Source organism: Cavia porcellus, unplaced genomic scaffold (genome assembly GCF_034190915.1).
Source record: "Cavia porcellus strain 051 isolate PalLab524CR breed Dunkin Hartley unplaced genomic scaffold, mCavPor4.1 scaffold_17, whole genome shotgun sequence".
In the NCBI taxonomy this organism is placed as follows: Eukaryota; Metazoa; Chordata; class Mammalia; order Rodentia; family Caviidae; genus Cavia; species Cavia porcellus.
Window position 1 is genome coordinate 62,696,050 of NW_026947500.1, and position 18,221 is coordinate 62,714,270.

The 18,221-nt window shown below is 44.5% G+C and overlaps 1 protein-coding gene and 1 pseudogene across 3 annotated transcripts in view; both read left to right on the top strand.

Annotated features, from left to right (window-relative positions):
• Positions 1–4,191, top strand: LOC134471141 (vomeronasal type-2 receptor 116-like; annotated as a pseudogene).
• Ddx11 (DEAD/H-box helicase 11) overlaps positions 3,592–18,221 on the top strand; it is a 27,010-nt gene continuing 12,380 nt past the window's right edge. For 2 of the 3 annotated variants that reach the window (XM_023564471.2, XM_003468196.5), the window contains exons 1-7: positions 3,592–3,767; positions 12,485–12,632; positions 16,155–16,406; positions 16,594–16,680; positions 16,965–17,113; positions 17,623–17,674; positions 18,089–18,196. In XM_023564471.2, the coding sequence (XP_023420239.1) occupies positions 12,489–12,632; positions 16,155–16,406; positions 16,594–16,680; positions 16,965–17,113; positions 17,623–17,674; positions 18,089–18,196 (792 nt within the window). In that variant the 5' untranslated portion in view covers positions 3,592–3,767; positions 12,485–12,488. The remainder of the gene's footprint in view (positions 3,768–12,484; positions 12,633–16,154; positions 16,407–16,593; positions 16,681–16,964; positions 17,114–17,622; positions 17,675–18,088; positions 18,197–18,221) is intronic. The other variant, XM_063228364.1, reaches the window with a different exon arrangement.

Genomic DNA, 18,221 nt, shown 5'->3' on the forward strand with positions numbered 1-18,221 from the left:
ATGGAGCAGTGTGTGAAGTGTCTAGACCATCAATATGCCAAAACTCAAAAAACCACCGCCTGCAAAAAGCTGTGACTTTTTTAGCTTATGAAGATCCTTTGGGAAAAGTTCTGGCTGGCACCGCCCTGAGTCTCCCTGTCCTCACAGCTGCTGTCCTTGGGCTCTTTGTGAAGCACTGAGACACTCCCATTGTCAAGGCCAACAACCAGGCTCTCAGCTACATCCTGCTCTTCTCCCTCACCTTCTGCTTCCTCTGCCCCTTGCTCCTCATTGGCCGTCCCTGAACAGCCAGCTGCATCCTCCAGCAGACCACATTCCCAGTTGTCTTCACTGTGGCTGTTTCCATTATCCTGGCCAAAACCATTACTGCGGTGCTGGCCTTTAAGGTCACTGCTCCAGGCTGAAGGATGAGGTGGCAGCTGCTATCAGGGCCACCAATTACATCATCCCCATCTGCTCCCTGATCCAACTCACTCTCTGTCATGTCTGGATGAAGACAAATCCACCCTACATTGACACAGATGCACACTCTGAGCATGGCCACATCATCATCCTGGGCAACAAGGGCCCCTCACTGCCTTCTACTGTGTTCTGGGATTCCTGGGCTCCCTGGCTCTGCTCAGCTTCACTGTGACTTTCCTGGCCAGGAACCTGCCTGACACCTTCAATGAAGCCATCTTCCTGACATTCAGCATGCTGGTGTTCTGCAGTGTGTGGGTCACCTTCCTCCCCGTGTACCACAGCAGCAAGGGAAGGTGATGGTGGCCATGGAGGTTTTCTCCATCTTGGCCTCTGGCGCAAGGCTGCTGGGCTGCATCTTTGCCCCAAGTGCTACATTACTTTGTTAAGACCACAGGGAAATAGCTTCCCTGGATTCAAGGTAAAATACATTCTGGATGAAAAAAGCCTTTTTAAGTTGAAAATATACTCGTTTACTAAAATATGTCTAGTGTCTGAGGCAATTCTGCATCATTTTCCAGTCTTACATTTGATAGTTTGGGATTTACTGAAATGAATAAAGGACTTTTAGTTTTTTCTTTAACAATCTTACACTTGTAATTGTGAGTAACTATCACATCTTTCAACTGGAATTTTATTCTAGATTTTTGATTGTACAGCCAATCTTATTATCTGTGTTAAATTTTGATTGTTATTCCATTTTGTTTTCTCCTTGAATTTTTTAACACTGCTAGCAAATTTAACACACTTTTGGTTATAGATCCAATTCTTCAATCCCCTTAAGCATTTAAGAATTTCTCTCACATTAGTCTTTTAATATTCCAGAAATTACCCATCATATGTTACAAGAAATATTATTTAAGATAATAAGGTGTTAAATTCATATTTTAACTCAGGTGTGAATGTATTAGTGTGTAGTACTGATTTTTCCCATGCATAGTTGTATGATTCTTCCCATGTTGCCTTGTTCACTAATCCTTTGTTAACATGAATCATGTATCTATGTCTAGTGTTTGCTTTGTATACCTTTTATATATATAAATCAGTGGGGAAGGGACAGATGCTGTCTGGCTGCCCTGCTGTTGTAGTAAATGATGGGACTTAATAGCCAGGGAGGAACTACAGCAAACTGTCCCAGTCCATTGGGGGGCAAGGAAGAGAAAAGGGGAGTAGACAGGAGGTCAGTCTGCTATTGGTCGGACTGCTCAGCCCCTCCAGCTGAAGAAGTGAGTCAGGTTCTTCTACTATCACCAATTCACTGAGGCAGTGTGTCATTTTCAGTGACTGAAATAATATTCCCATTCAGGCTGACACAGTCCTGTAGCAAAACAAACTGTTTTACCATGATGGTTGAAATCCACCTTTACCCAGTTACCATCAATTGTGAACTGTACATTTCTTAGGAGAGTGTATTTTCTTTTCCTAAGATGTTTTTCTTTGAAAACAATATTGCATATATATGCCCACTGCAACAGAAATCTATCAGTTAAGCATACCAAGTATCATAATAAAATTTCTTTTTAAGCAAGATAATGTCTGCAAAACTCATGATAAACACTAAGCATAAGGGGCACTTCAAAAAAAGAAAGTGAAGGTACGACAGGTGGCCAGCCAGGCTTTTTTTTTTTTAACTTAAAGAGAAAAAAGAAAGGAAAAAAAAAAAACAGTAAGAGAGTACAAGTAATACAGAATTTCAAGAACAAAATATACAGTAAGAAATAACTAGTTAATAGATTACATATTGTCATCTTAGAAACAGTTGTCCAAATTACAAAATTAAAGCATACAAAGTGGACATTCATACAGTGAGCTTGCAAACAATTCTGTTCAATGATCCAACAAAAACTCAGTAATTTGGTTTTCTATCCTACACACTTAAATATACATGCATTTATATCCTTTAGACCACTTTTTTTCCTCCCTTTTTTACAATAACAATTACACTTTTTGGGTTTTATTACTCCCACAGTTCTTATTACTTTTATTTGAAGAGAATAAAACCAAGTGTGACAAAACAAAACAGAGTCAGTTAGAACAGAGGGATGGGCATAGAACATGATGTAAAAATAGCATACTAGGTGATCAAAAATGGTTACCATTATGCCTCTTGCTGTTTTAAAAAGAGTTGCCTATATCATCAGGTATAACAGAATTGACCAAAACAGTACAGAACAAGACCAATAAAACCTACACTGGAGACCTTACAGAACTTCAAAAGAAGATAATAGTCAAACCATAATGGGCTTCATAGTAAATCTTATTGCCTTCAAAGTGGTTGCCTGTACCCTCAAACTTGATACTATCAAACATAACAGAATATAGTAAAATCAGACAGAACAAGATGGGGAGAGCAATAATGGGCTTCAAATCAGGTTAACAGGAAAACAAAAAAGTTACTATAATATATCCTGCTAGCTTTTTAATTTAGTTTTCCCTTAATTAAAAAAATAAGAAAAATAAATTAATTTTTTTTAAAAAGGGGGGAGATTGAAATAAAAGAGGACATAGTAACAGAACAACACAGGTCAGAACCGAACAATTTAAGCATCATTGTGTTTCACCACCAGATAACCTGACATAATAGTAGTCACCATAGTGTCCTTTCCTTGAATTATTCAGCCAGGCTTTTCACCACTCATCACCATGCAGAGTACCAGACCTGGGACCAGAGACAGGAGAGAAACAGGGAAGACTTTGAGGCAAAGAACTCGAACTGCTCATATCCACTGCAAAGCACCAAACAGGACAGCATTTTTAGCTTTTAGAACAACCACTCAAGTAACCACTCCCAGAAAATTGGGCGAACACATATAGTAAAATCAAACTTCGCTCTTTGTTAGTAACTTTATCAAGCAAAACGACTGCTTAATCAGCCTTGTACGTTCGGCGAAGAGGATCTATCAAACCCTCACACTGCCCGGAGAGTCCCAGGAGCACGGTAATAGGGCCGGGCTTGGGATCGGAGACCGGATAATAGCTTAAGATCTAGGAAGCTCTACGATTTTGTTTCGGGAACATCAACCTCGGCCAGGAAAATAGTGGGCAGCTGAGCAGCACAGCGCAAATAAAGCCACGCCCCGCTCTTAACCAGAGGCCACACCTCCCAGCACATTCCAAGTGCGCAGGCGCGGGGATGGGGGCGTGGCATCGTGGTTCGCGCGCTGTGACGCGCCGCTGAGGAGGCGCTGGTTTCCAATTCAGTGTGGTGGCCCAGGATCTCTCTCTCTCTCTCCACTGGACCCAGCCCAGCGGTCCTGCCCTGAGGGAGGACAGTAAGCGCGGTGGCAGAGCTGAAGACTGGAGAACAGGTAGAGGAAGGTCATACGCCCGAGAGGGTGGTCGCTAGGGGCTGAGGGAGGGAGCGGGACTGGCGGAGCCCAGGGGCGGGTGTGTGGTTCGCGGGGCGGGGCCTCGTGAAGGACGAGCGATAGGCCAATGGGCGAAGGGCGGGCCCGGAAGGTCGGGGCCTTCCGAGAACTGGCGCGCTATTTGGTATACTGAGGACCACTAGCGGGCCTCTGACCTTAAATTGGGGTGTCTGTGCCAAGTGCTTTCCTAAGGCATTTAGTGATCGCCACTGTGGAGCGTGTGCGCCACAGCCATGGCGCGGAGTTCACCGGAAAACGTTTGTGGGAGATGTTGCTCCTGCCCACGGAGCCCCTGAGTAGATCTGAGGAGGAGACAGATAACCTCCTCAGCAATGCTGAGCGAATCTGTTGCAGTGGCATTTGATCTCCCCTGTTATTTAACCTTGGTTGACCTGTGCTGCTTCTGGGGTAATAAGATCCCTACTTACACTCACGGGGAAAGGAAATGCTGATTATTTATTTTCTGCATTGTTGTTAGAAAACTTAGTCTTTTCTTTTGCCTTCCTTATTGTGGAGAGAGTATGGGTCAGGTGTTGTAACCTAACCAAAGCGCTGCCATCCTGTTCTGTAAGCATCCTTGCCCAGAGCTTTATTCCAACTTCTTTTTTCCATAAATTACTCCCTTCCAAGAACACCAGTGTGAAGGGACTGGAGATTTAGCTCAGCGGCATAAGCGCCTGCCTTCCAAGCAGGTAGTCATGGGTTTGACCCCCGGTACAGATAAAAAGGAAAAAGACAAAAAAATTAAAAAATAAAAAATAAAAAAACCAGCAATGTGTTCCTAGAACTAGCTGACCACAAGTTACACAAGTTAATACCCTGTAGAGTTAAGAAATTTGTCTCCAGGCCAAATCAAGAGACAAAAGACCTTCTTCCCCTCGAACCCCCTCCCTTTGCTTAGCGAATTTTCCCTTTGTAAAACCTCCCAGGAACCTAACCTAGTTGCACAGCTCTGCAGTTTCCAACGCGACTGTGCCCCTGGATACCAGCTTAAATAAAGTGCTGCTTTTTCTTTTTGGATGACGTCTTGCCTCATTTTTGAGGTATATCATTGGGGTGCAACATCAGGAAATATGATACTTGAGGGTATGGGGAGCAGCAGAGACCCCTCCTGGGCTCAGCCACCTGCTGCGTGAACTTCATTGAGTCACTGTTCCCAGTCTCTTCTTCTTCACCTATGAAACAGCTGATGGAAATACAAAGCACACGAGGTTTCTGCCATTAAGGATGGCTCTTGGACTGGATATTGAAGTCAGGACATCTCTCTACCCACACCAGTGAACAGCAGAAACCTCTGGCTACACCCCCTTATGTCTAGCTGGCTACTTAAATATTTATCAGAATTCTATTAAATACCCTTGTTATGCTAACGCCCCTCCCCTGGGACCTGAAAGTCGAGAAGAGAGATTTCTCGTTTTACATAGTTTATAGAAAAATAGTGAGTGAAATAGGTTCAGTTAGTGCTAAGAGCTACAAAGAAATTAAGTACAAGGTGATATGATAAAGGTGCAACCTAAAGCAGAATGCGTGCATAGTTTGTGTGCGCATGCACGTGGTACATGTCTGTATGTTGCAGTGTTTTGGACTCTTGTCAAGTGGCAAAATTGGGGAGTGAGCTGAATCCTGAATATTGAGTTATCATTTCCACGGCAGGGGAGCTACCAATTACTAGGCACAGATTGATTAGGTAAGGCTCAATGTCTCACCAAAGATATGTAGATTGACCTGCAAGCCTCCTTTACAGAGAGGGAGTAGGTGGTACTCATCAGTCTTTGTCTGGGGATTGAAAACTAAAACAGGAAAGAACTTTTACCTTGGCAGAGGTAATTGAAGAGGCTGTGTGCAGACTAAAAGATCTGGATGGTCAGAAAATAGGAGTAGGCCTAGGAAGTCAGATTGGGGCTCCATCTGGCATCTGACTGGATAGCAGAATTATTTACAGTCCCCCATCTCTTCCCTCCCCAATGATTTAGAGTGAACCCAAGTGTTTATGTAGGCAAATGCTCCACATCTGAGCCACTGGTCCAGCCAGGAATTATTCTATTTCTTTTTTTAATTAATGAATTTTATTGGTACATTTTAGATATGCATAATGCCAACATTCATGGTATGAAATGTGTCTGTATGTGAGATAACTTGATTCTTTTTTCCTCTTCCCCTCTCTTCCCTTCAACTGCTCATCTCTTCCTTATTTACAAAACCTTTGTTTTCATTTTTCCTTCTATTCTCCCTTTTTCTGTTCCCAATCCTCTCCCTAGTTCCCCTTCTCATTTGAATATTTTCTTCCTATTTCACAATATCTAATACACATTTCAATCCAAGTATAAATATACCCTTTCAGTTTCGCACAACATATAAATGGTGTAATATTTGAGCACGTGTGTCTGATTTATTTCACTTAAGACTATAGTCTCAGCGTTCATCCATTACGTAGAAATTTCTCAAGCTTACCCTTTTTATGGCTGAGTTGCGCTCCATTATATTAAAAAAAACCGATACCTTCAGTATCCATTCATCAGTTGATGGGCATTTGACTTGTTTCCAAAATTTAACTATTACCAGTTGCTACTATAGACATAAGCATATTGCTGTGGTGATTCTTTTAATTCTTTTTGGAAGATACCAAGAAGGGGGAAAACTGGGATAAGTGGAACCTGTAGACCTAGGTTTTAAGGAATTTCCACACTGATTTCCATAGTAGTTATACCAGTCTACATTCCCACCAATAGGACATAAGGGCTGCTTTATCCCCACAGGCCTTCTAGCATTTGTTATTTGTTGATTTCTTGACAATAGCCACATTTTCTTGACAGTAACGAGATGCAATCTCAGTATTTTTTTAATTTGCATCTTTCAAGTCACCAGTCATCTTGAACCTTTTTTACATGTATTTATTTGCCATTTGTATTTCTTGACCTGAGAAATGTATATTCATTTCAGATGCGCATTTTTAGATTGGGGCTTTAAATTTGAAGGGTCGGATTTTATTTTAGTTCTTTATATATTCTCGACATTTCCACCTCTGTGAGTTGCCTGTTTACTCTGTTGGTGATTTCTTTTGCTGTGCAAAACTTTTTAGTATGACGTGATCCCAGTTGTTGATTCTTTTGTGAATTTTACTGTGAGATTAGAGTTTTGTTCATTAAGTGTTTGCCTACACCTTTGTCTTTTGAGTTCTACTTATTATCTCTTACAGCAAGTTTAGTGTTTCTTTTAATATTTAGATCTTTGATCCATGCGATTTTAATTTAGTATGTGGTGAGAGAGATATGGATCTAGTTTTAGTCTTTGGCATGTGGAAAAGCCAGCTTTCCCCCCACTATTTATTAAAGAGGCTTTCTTTCAATGATTATGTTTGAACATTTTTTAAACATTATGGTTTAGTTTGTTCAGAATTGTTTCTGTATCCTCTGTGCTGTTCCATTGATCCTGGGTTCTGCTTTTCTTTTGTTGTTATTTTTTATTTATGTATATATTTAGTTTTGCTGATTTTTCCTTCTCTTCTCAGTATTGTGCTGTTTAGTCACAGTAGCTCTGAAGTATAATTTCAAGCCAGAGATTGTAATGCCACCTGCCTTGCTTTTGTTGTCCAGGATTCCTTTTGCTATTCTGTGTCTCTTCAAATCAATTTTAGAAATGTTTCCTCTAATTTGGTGAGGTATGCTATAGATATTTTCATCAAAATTACATTATATCCTTATAGCAGTTTTGGGAGTATGTACAGTTTCACTATATTGGTTCTTCTTACCCCCAGAATAAGGAATAGGCTTCCATTTTCTAACATCCTCTTCAATCTCCCTTTTCCAACTACTGCAATTTTGGGTGGTAAGTTCTTTTACTTCTTTCATTTGGTTAATTCCTAATTATTCCTTTTTGGGGTTTTTTGGATGCTATTGCAAAAGATATTGTTTCTCTAATTTCTCTCTGATTTTATTATTTGGATATAGGAATGCAATGAATTTTTAAACAAGATGTAATACAAAATTTGGTTTTTAAATCTAAGTGTCTTTTGGTGACATTTTGGTGTTGTCTATGTAGAGTATCATGTCATGCGCAAATAATTGTTTGTTCCTTTTCCATCTTTATTCCTTTTATGTCTTTCCCTTCTCTCTTTTCTTTGGCCGTTATTTCCTGAACAACATTGAACGGGCATAGTGATAGTGGACATCCGTGTCTTTTTCTTGATTTTAGAATGACAGCTTTCAGTTTTTGTCCATTTAGTATGATGCTGGCTGTTGGTTTGTCATAGATGGCTTTTATCTGTTTGAGATAAAGGTGATGTATTCCAATTTTCTATAGGGTTTTTATCATGAATGGGTATGAGAATTTGGACCCTATGGTCTGAGAATATGCATGGAATAATTTCAGTATTCTGTGGGTTAGTATGCGTTCTGTTTTGGATAACATCTCATGCATAGCTGAGAAAAATGTGTATTATGACATTGTAGGGTGGAACACTGTACATATCTACTGAATCCATTTGTTCCCAGGTTTGGTTCACTTCTGATACTTCTTTGTTGATTTCTTATCTAGTTGATGTGCCTATTTTTGTCTGTGGGGTATTATGATCCCCTGTTACTATGATTATTCATGTCTGTTAAAATGTTTTACTATAATATGTTTTAATATAGTATAGTTAATATAATACAATGTGTTTTAATATAGTTTAATATATATGTACTGGCATTTGGTACATGCATATTTATGATCTTTCCCTCTTGCAGTTTTGTCTTAGCGAGTATGTAGTGCCTTCTTTGTCTCATTTAATCAGTCTTGGTTTGAAGTTCACTGTCTACAAATAAACTAGTTACTTGTACCTTTTTCTGGGTTCGTTTTTCATCCTTTGAATTTCAGTCTCTTGATTGCTTTTTGAGTTTAAATGTGTTTCTTGTATGCAACATATTGTTGGATCTTTTTGTTCATCCATTTTGCCACTCTGCTTCTTTTGAATGGTGAATTGAGGCCATTTACATTGGTAGTTATAAGTAATATGTATTGATTTATCCTGTTGTATTTTCTTGTTGTTGGTTCCTTACCATTCCCCTCTGTTTAATTGATTGCCTTTCCTGGTAGTTTCTTATCGTTGGTGTTCTTGGAATTACACTCTTGTCTCTTTCTAAAATATTTTTCAGAATATTTTGTTGAGCTAGTTTAGTGATCATGAATTTCTTCAGTTCTTTGTCGTAGAAGTATCTTATTTCTTTATCAACTTTGAAAAATAGCTTTGTAGGATATATCAGTCTGGGTTGGAGGTTGTTTTCTTTTGGGTCCTGAAATACTTCACTCCGAGCTTTCTTGACTTAAGGGTTTTGTATTGAAGTCTTCTGTGATTCTGAGGGTCTTCCTTTATAGTTGATTTGTTTTTCTCTTAACAGCTTCTAGTATTGTATATTGTGCTGAATTTCTGGAATCTTAACTATTATATGTCTTAGGTTACATTTTGTATACTTGTTTTTGCTTGTTTGTTTTTCGTTTTTGGTACCAGGGTCTTGCTTCCAGTGTAGATTGACTTTGAACTCACTATGTAGCCCAGGCTGGCCTTGAACTCATGGTGATTCTCCTACATCCTGATCGCTGGGACTCTGGGTGTGTGTCACCATGTCTGACTTGGCTAGATTTTTTAAATCATGGCTAATTGGAATTGTATATGCCTTATTATTTGGGTTTCAAATTGTTTTTTCATGTTTGGGAAGTTTTCTGCCATTACTTTGGTAAATAGGTTTTTTTATGTTGTTTGCAGTATCTCCTGAGTTGCCATTGACTCTGTTCAATCTTACTTTATTCTTCCTTGAAGCACCTAGCAGCTGCTAGATTGATTTTTCATGGTCCCTTTCTATTTTTAACAAATCTTTATTTTCATGGTTGCAAACCAAAATTCTGTTTTCTAGATCTGACATTCTGTCCTCACATTGTCTCTTGCCCCTGTGTATCTTTTAAATGGAATTTTTAATCGCATAGGCATCTCTTTGAATCTATTTCTTGGTTTTCAATTTTTTCCTTATATGGGGAATTTATGGTTTCCATCATTTTCCTGAGCTCCTCTTATGATTTTTATGTATATCTTCTCTAGAATCACTAATCATGCCCTTCATTATGCCCATCATCTCTGAAGTCATCTGAGAAATTATTTCTGATTTGACTTTTTCCTAGAGCCTCATTCATCTGCTTTGTTCCTTTTACTGATACCACTTCAGAGAGTCCAGAAGGGTTGCTTTCGAATTGTTTCGCCTCATCGTCCCTTGGATCTGCCTTTGGGGAACTGCTGAGCAGGAGTTGCGTCTGGCTTTTGTGTTTTCTCATTTTCTGTTTTTTATTTCAGTATAATTCATGCATTGATGCTTGTAAATTGCTTGTGGTAAGCATCTTTATTCTCAACTCTTAAGAAATGACTGCTTCTTAGAGATGTCTTCAAATTATAGCTGACTCTTGGGTGTTGATTCTGTTGTAAAATTCTACTGCTCAACTTATTGGGGATGAGAAGTTGCTGCCTGCTTGGGTTACTAGCTTGTGGTTCTTTGGCACTGGCCTGTAGTATTGTTTATGATCCTCAGGTAGTCTCCTTCTTGGCATATATGAAAGAACAAATGATTAGACCAGTTTTGTCACCTTGGGTAAAGTAGTACAATGAGTAATAATTGCATCCTACACCCCCTAAAAAATGACAGCCTTGGGGCCAGGGATATAGCTCTGTGGCACAAGTGCCTGCCTAGAAAATGACAACCTTCATAACTATTGATTTGCCACCTTTATACATATGAACAGAACTTGTAGTTACCTAAGCAAATCTAAAAGAAACCAGAAAGTTCTGTACAGTACATAGTCCCTTAAAAGGCAATTTTATCCTCGGGAAAGAAAATTAAAAATGAGTTAAGGGGAAAAAATAGAGCAAGAAAAGAAGAGAAAGGGATTAGAAGCAAGGCTGGAGGACAAAGAAAGATTTGGAAAACTGGTGAAGAGGACAGGAGGGAACGGAAGAAAGACAGGTACAGTGGAAAAGAAACAAAAACCAAGTAGTATAAAAACAGGAACAATCAATCAAGAAAAAGAAAAAATAAAAATATAAAATTTTAAAAAATTAAAAAGCAAAGGAAAGAAAGTAGAAATAAATGTCCACTTTAGGGTGTGTCTCTACTGTCACTGGTTGACAGAGGGGCCAGACAGAGCCCAGATCCATGCTGACTGATCCCAGCAAACCAGCAGTAGGATTACGGTGGTGGTGGATAATCCCAGCAGGCCTGGGCCTTTAATTCCCTTGAAATTCAGACTACTTCTGTATTCTGGCTATGGGCTTGGGCCTGTTTTTCAGCCCACTACACCCCAAATGACTGCGGCTGACTTGAACTCTGCTCCCTGGACCAACTTGAGCATGGCTGCGCTTCACTCTGAGGCTTGTGGCCACTAGATGGCGCCAGGCCTCCAGGTGTTCTGAGTTGTGACTTCTGTTGCCCCTTTCCTGAAAGGCTGCTGACCAGTCATCCTTTCCTGGGGGACATCTGAACCTGAATAACCACCAGCCCCTGCAGTCCACAGCGTCCACTGCTCTGTTCTACCAGTGTGTTTCTCCATGGAAGCCCTTGGGGTCACTGGTAGTCACTGTGCCTCTGGGGGTCCAAACTGCCCCTCGCTTTCCCAGAACATGGGCTCAGGGAGAAAACAGTGCTTGCCACCTCCCTGCTCTGCTCTGTGGTCCCCTCTTCATTCTCCTCGTAGGCTGTAATTCTCACCTCAGATCCTTTCAGGGTCCCAGGAACACACTTACCTCCTCCTCCTCTTCACAATGCTATATTCCGGTGTGCAGATTTCAAATATCGTAGAGGCCGTTTCTCTGCTGCTCACCACTCTGCCATCCTCCTGGACGTGCAGCAGTTACTTAATTTCTATATATATTGCCATCAAACAGCTGCATTGTATTGTAGAGACCAGTAGAATAAAGATGTATTAATAAAATGGGTTTTAGACTTTTAAATATATATACTGAGAAGAGATGGACCTCTCATCTATGTTAGAGAAATTACTTCCTAAAAGTGAGCAGTGGGAAACAAAATAGAAGAACCAGTCCTCAGAATGGCAGTTAGAGGGGAAAGAATGTGCAAGGCTCGCAGGGAAAATTTCAGGAGAAAAAAGATGAAATGAACCCCTGAGCCCTTGCTTGGCTGGGGAGGACAAACACTGAGAAGTAGGACTGTGGGTGCCACTTGCCTCTTTGGAACAGACCTTGTTGGTGACTCTGCTGGTGCCGGGGTTTCATGGGCCTTCCCTCCAGGGGAAGGTGAGGCAGTTTGGGTCTGCAGGGGCCACGTGGCTGAGCCTGTGAAGAGATGATGCAGAGGACTCACCAGTGCCAGCCTTGATCCCATGGCACTGTCTTTCTGCGGAAAATTATTAGAAAGGTATCCAGGCAGCAGTGGATACCTTTCCACTGCTGGTTTGGGGGTTGGGGTCTTTCTCGGGCGCCTGCCGCTTAGCTGATGAAGGCTCTAGATGAGATGCACGAGTCTGTTGCAGGCTCCTTCAGGTGCACAGCACATGCAGAGAACATGGTCTCTGCTTGCTGTAGTCTATAACCCAGTGTGCATCTGTGACCGCCGTGGAGCCCGTTATGTACCATTTCACTGCTCCACAGAGAAATAACACTTCCCTTTGTGTTTTTTCCCTAGAACCATGGCTGATAAAATCCAGGAATCCAGTGGCATTGATTTCCCCTTTCCCTTCCCACCCTACTCCATCCAGAAGGACTTCATGGCAAAGCTGTATCATGTGTTGGAGGCTGGCAAGATCGGGATATTTGAGAGTCCCACTGGCACGGTGAGTGTTTGACATGGGACGATGGCTGAGAACATGAAGCCTTCCACTTCTGCCCTCTGCAGAGATTCTTGTGGCTGGAAGTTGGGCACCATGGTCATTCAGATTGCCTCTGAGCTCCTGTGTCTCAGTTGGTAACCTCGGAGGCCCTTAGGCTTTGGGATCCTTGCTCTGCTGACTCAGGTCAAAGTCTCTGTCTCTCTATCTGTTCTTGAGCTGGTTATTTGTTCTTCTGCTTTTTTGTTTTTGTGAGTATGAATCACTTGACTTTTGTCCAGTATTAAGAGATTTGGCTGGAAACATGGAAGAGCAGCGTTGATCTTGCCTCGCTTACCCTGTTGGCCTTGTGCCTCCCTTTGTGGATTTCCATCCTTGTCCTCTGTTTCCCTCACATGTCCCCTCTCCCCAGCCCTTATGTGTTTATCCTCGGTTCTGTGGCCTCTCTTCTCGTGTGTCCATTCCTGTGGAAATCTGCCCCCTTTATGTTCTGGTGCCTTCTAAATCACACCTCCAAGGAGATGCCATACCCTCTCATAACCTGAGTGGATTTTCTTTACCCTCCTGCTTCTAATGCACAGCCCAAGATGCCTGGTTAACCTCTGAGTCACTAGTGAAACCTTCTGTGATTGCAACACCTAGTGGTGGCATCTTCACTTGGTGCCTGCACTGCCCTGCATGGCACTGCAGCTCTGGGAGTGTCACTATCTAGATTTCACCACAGTGTGTGCCGTCCCTCCAAGTGCACGTTACTCTTTCCCCTGGGCACTTTCTAGGTGCCCATGCCTAGTCCCAAACGTAATTCCCCTGCACCCAGGAGATGTCAGGAAAATGAATGAATTTCCTTTCCTGGTTGTGAGAATTACAGCGAGGTGTGTGGGGCTGAGATGCCATCAGTCATCGGGTGCTCTGGGAGTGTTCGGTGAAGTCTGTTTCGTGTCTGTAATTTTGGAATTTTGTGCGCAGTTTTGTTTCATTTTTGGTTTGTTTACTTTTGGTTTTGGTACTAGAGATTGAAACCTGGGCCTTCTCCCTGCCAGGCAAGGACCATACTGTGGAGTGACACCCTCAGATCACTGCAATGCATTTATTTATACACGCGGCAGGTTGGTGTCACGTGACACTCTGCCTACACATGACACCTGTTTGCTTGGGTTAACTTGGGCTCTCCGCGTCCCCAGAGCTGGAGCAGCTTGTTCACATGGCTCACCTTGGGTGATTTTCATTCTCAGGACCAGCTTTACTCCAGCCCCACAGGTGGTATTGACCTCCAGCTTCAGCTGCTCCCCACACTTGCCCACCTGGCCCAACTGCTGGCTGCTGATGTCCCAGGTCACCCAGAGCAGCAGCCCAGGTTCTGTTGATTGTGCTGCCCAGGACATTGCCATCCAGTGTCTCTCAGAAGCTGAGTGAAATGGTGCACTCAGCAGCAGTGTGCTGTGGCACAGGGCCTTTCAAGTTCTAAGGCATGCCCATAGCTTCCACATCTCTGGATGATGATAATTTTATTAGTACTGTATACATCTCCAGCTGCTCACTTACTGTGTACCAGGTATTCTTTGGATCCTGCTACAGCCATTTGCCTTTCTGTCTTAACGAATTTCAGTGCCTACATCTCTGTGAAGAAGGGATGCTCCTCACCCACTTTTTGCATACATGTATGGCAGCAAGCATTACGAGGTGACCACAGAGCCCCAGAGCTGGGAAGCAGAGGAGCCAGGATGTAACCGCGGCATGCTGCAGTAAAATAGTCTGTCCAGGTCCCTGACCATCCTTCCAAAGACACAGTCTTCACCTCTGTGGCTGCATCTGGCCCCCACCCCAACACACAGGTCCTTGGGAAACACTAGTCTCCCCTAGCCTCAGGTTCGCTAATTACATCTCTAGTGATCATGTGTCCCAGTAAGGTCACTCTCTGGGACAGGATAAGGACTTCCTCATCCCAGCTTTTGGGGGATTCATTTCAGCCTGCAGCGAAGGCCACAGGGAAAATTCTGATACTTAAATCACATCTCCAGAGCAGTTGACTGGCTCTGTGGGAAAAAACGGATAAAACCTTAACACTAGGACAGATGGTGTTGCGTCTGCACATTGGCTGCTTTAAAGTTGGCTAACATGGCTTGGCAACTCTGTGGATTTGCCCTGTACTTTCAGCTCTGAATTCCTTTCTATCCAGTTTAGTTTTTATTAGTTCTTATTTGCAGCACATAATGATTCCGCTCCCTTGGGGAGCTGGCACATGGACACAGCACATCTTAATTCCCTTTTCAGCCCCTTCTCCTCCCCTCCTTCTTTCCACCCTCCATCTCTTGGTCTTCTTCCCATTTGCAAAAGAGCTGCCTTACTGTTTCCTATTTTCTGTCTTTTGATTTGCTCTTTATTTATATTTTGGGTTTTGTATAAGAAACCACATGATAGATAAGCTTTTGTGTCTGATTTATTTTACTTAACCTTACGAGCTCAAGGTATGTCCATTTTCTACGAATGACTCAAGTTTACCCTTCTTTGTGGCAGAGTAGTACTCCCATGTCTGTAAATACCACATTCTCTTTATCCAGTCATCTGTGGACGGACATAAAGTTGTTTCCAAGATTTAGCTCCTATGAATATGCTGCTGTGAAGTGCACATGCATCACTGAAATGAGTAGACACTTCTCTGAAGAAGTAAAAGCAGCCAATAAACACATAAAAAATGTTCAGCATTACTGAACATTAGAGGAATACCAAATAGAACAATGCTGAGATTTCGTCTTTTTCCAGAAAAATTGGCTGTCAGGAAGAAGTCAAATAGTAGCAAATCCTGGTGAGGCTGGAGGGGAAAGGAATCCCTCTCCACTGGTGGTGGGAATGTACACTGGTACAGCCACTGCGGAAGTCAGTGTGGAGATCCCTCAAAGCCCTAAAAGTAGAAATTCCATTTGACCTAGCTATTCCCCTTCTGGGTGTCTTCCCCAGAAAGTTAAGGATGTCGTATTACAGGGACACATTCCTTAATTCTTTTGGCAGAGGTGCTAGTCTAGTTTCTTGACGCTGGTTGTTACCATGCAGAATTTGTATGTACCCCACAAAACCACCGTAAGTTGCTTTCGGAGTGCTGAGCATCATGATTAAAGCAGTTCTTTCCTGCTGCTGGGCCCCATGTCTGTTTCTTTCCTTTTTCGTGTTTGTCCTGGCTGTTGTATTGGCCGCTCCTTTCCTTTCCTTTCCTTGGTTGACTCAAGGAGCCCTTTAATTTGTAAAGCCAGAGCTTTGAAGCCTTTACAAAAGTGAGAAAAGTCCTCTAAATTTTAGCAACTTGGAAGGCTGGGCTGGCTGGGTGGAAGGGGCCAGTCCAGCCTGGCAAAATATCAAGACTCTGTTTCAAAATTAAAAGCAGACAAATGAAAAGGTCCAGTTTACCACTCAGTGGTGTAGCGCTCGCCTGGAAGGAAGAAGGCGAGTTCACGTAGGGAGCACCTAGGGAGCACCGCCATCCAAAAGGAGAGAAGCTTGGGAGAAATGCTCAGCAACATGCCCTCTTTTCCTCAGGGAAAGTCCCTGAGTCTCATCTGCGGGGCTCTGACCTGGCTCCGTGACTTTGAACAGAAGAAACAGCAGGAAGAGGCGCGCTGCCTCCTGGCTCCTGGAACCCAGCCCCTGCCAGAGGGCCAGGACTTGCTTCCTGCAGCCCCATCTTCCTGCCCGGCACCCCCCACTGCCCTGATGCCTGGAGGAGAGCCGGACTGGGTCACCCAGTTTGTGCAGAGGAAGGAGGAGAGGGAGCTGGCAGAGCGAGTGAAGGCGAGTCTGGGCAGGATCCTGGGGTTGGTGCAGTGGCCTCTGTCCTCCCCAGTCACCTTGCACCCTGCACTGGTGGGTTCTCCTTGGCACTGGCCCGAGGCAGCAGAAGGAGGGGCTGCTGCAGCCCCCATGCTATGGAGGCTAGTAGGGGTCCCCGCAGGAGTCTCCTCAAGGCTGTGTTCCCCAGGAGGAGCAGAGCAGAAGGAGGAAGCGAGAGGAGCGGCTGCAGCAAACCCGCCACAGTGCACAGTTCAAGCGCGCAGCCCAGCGCCAGGTGGGTGCCCTCCTGTCCTGCCCCTGCCACACTGCTGGAGACCCCATCGGGCTGTCAGGCCTCAGGCTGCTCTCTGTATCCTCACCAACTGCGTCCTCCTCATGCAGAGCTGGGCAACTTAGTGGCAAAGAACGGAGTCCAGGACTGGGTTCCTCCCAGACGGGCAGCAAGGCTGTGTCCATGGTCCATGGGGGGATGTCCTTGGTGACAGCCAGGTTGAGGCTGAGGCCATCAGATTCCCGGGCCCCAGTTTCAAGGCTTCTTCTCTCCATGCTGCTCCACAGAGTCGGGAAGAGGAGGAGACCAAGGCGCTCCTCCGTCTCAGTAGGGAGCTGCTGGCCGAGGGGTCAGGTGCAGAGCTGCTGGAGCCTGAGGAAGAAGAGCTGGTGCTGGCGGAGTATACAAGTGACGAGGAGAGGACGGCAGCCATTGGGTGAGATGGCAGCTGTTCTATCCCCTGTGTCCCCACTCGTGGCCAGGAGTGGACTCCCAAAGGCAGCTCTTCCCTCCTGGGGTTCCCTGCCAGGCCTCTCCCTACTCCCCTGCTCCCATACCCCCTCCTCCTGCAGGTCCATGACCAGGGCAGTTTGCCCCAGCCCTGTTCACCTTTGGTCCCACTGTAACTCCTGTAGCACTAGGCGTGTCATCTGTCCTGTGACTTTTGAGTACGGGCCCCTGGGTTGTGACTCGAGCTTAGGGACCTGAGCCCCTTCCCCTTCCTCCCCACACTCCTGGGCTACACAGACCTGAGTGGCAGGCAGGCGGGGTTGGAGCTTGCAGGGGTAGGCAGCATCCCCGTGGTTGTAGGGTGCCTCGCTGCAGGATGAAGTCTGCTGGCTCTCAGCCCTGATCCCCCAGCAGCTCAGTAAGTGTCCAGGAGCAGAGCTGTCCCTCGCCTAGCTGAGTTGCTGAGGGGAGACTGTGGCGTATTCTGTCCCTTAGGGTGGACGAGGACGAGGACGAGGAGGACCTGGAAGAGGAGCATGTCACAAAGGTGGGATGCGTGGCCCGGTGCCTTCTATGTGGGGCTGACCCTGGCGTGCACCACTTTTCTCTCTTGCTGTCCTCTATCTGAAGTCCCAGAGGAGAGGGAGCATCTGCCTTGGCCTCTGCCTCATACTTAGAGTGATGCAGGGGATTGCCCTCCCACACTGTCCCCAGGAGGTGAGGGTAGGGACACGGCTATCCCAAGCCCCCGAGCCCTATGCTCCAGCAGGGTCAGAGGCGAGACCTGGCTGGTGTCCCCTGACTGGCCTTCCTTGGTGCCATCTGATGTGAATGACACTGCCTCCTTAGGGACCTGCATTTGCAGTCACTGTACCTGTTCCTGCAGGCTCCAGGCCTCGATGCTCTGAGAGCACCTGGGACCATTCTGTTCCCTCTTTGACCTCCCCTTTGCTCTGGGCAGATTTACTACTGCAGCCGAACACATTCCCAGCTGGCCCAGTTTGTGCAGGAAGTTCAGAAGAGCCCCTTTGGCAAGGACACCAGGCTGGTGACCCTGGGCTCCCGGCAGGTGAGCAGTGTCAGGCGTCCCGGCC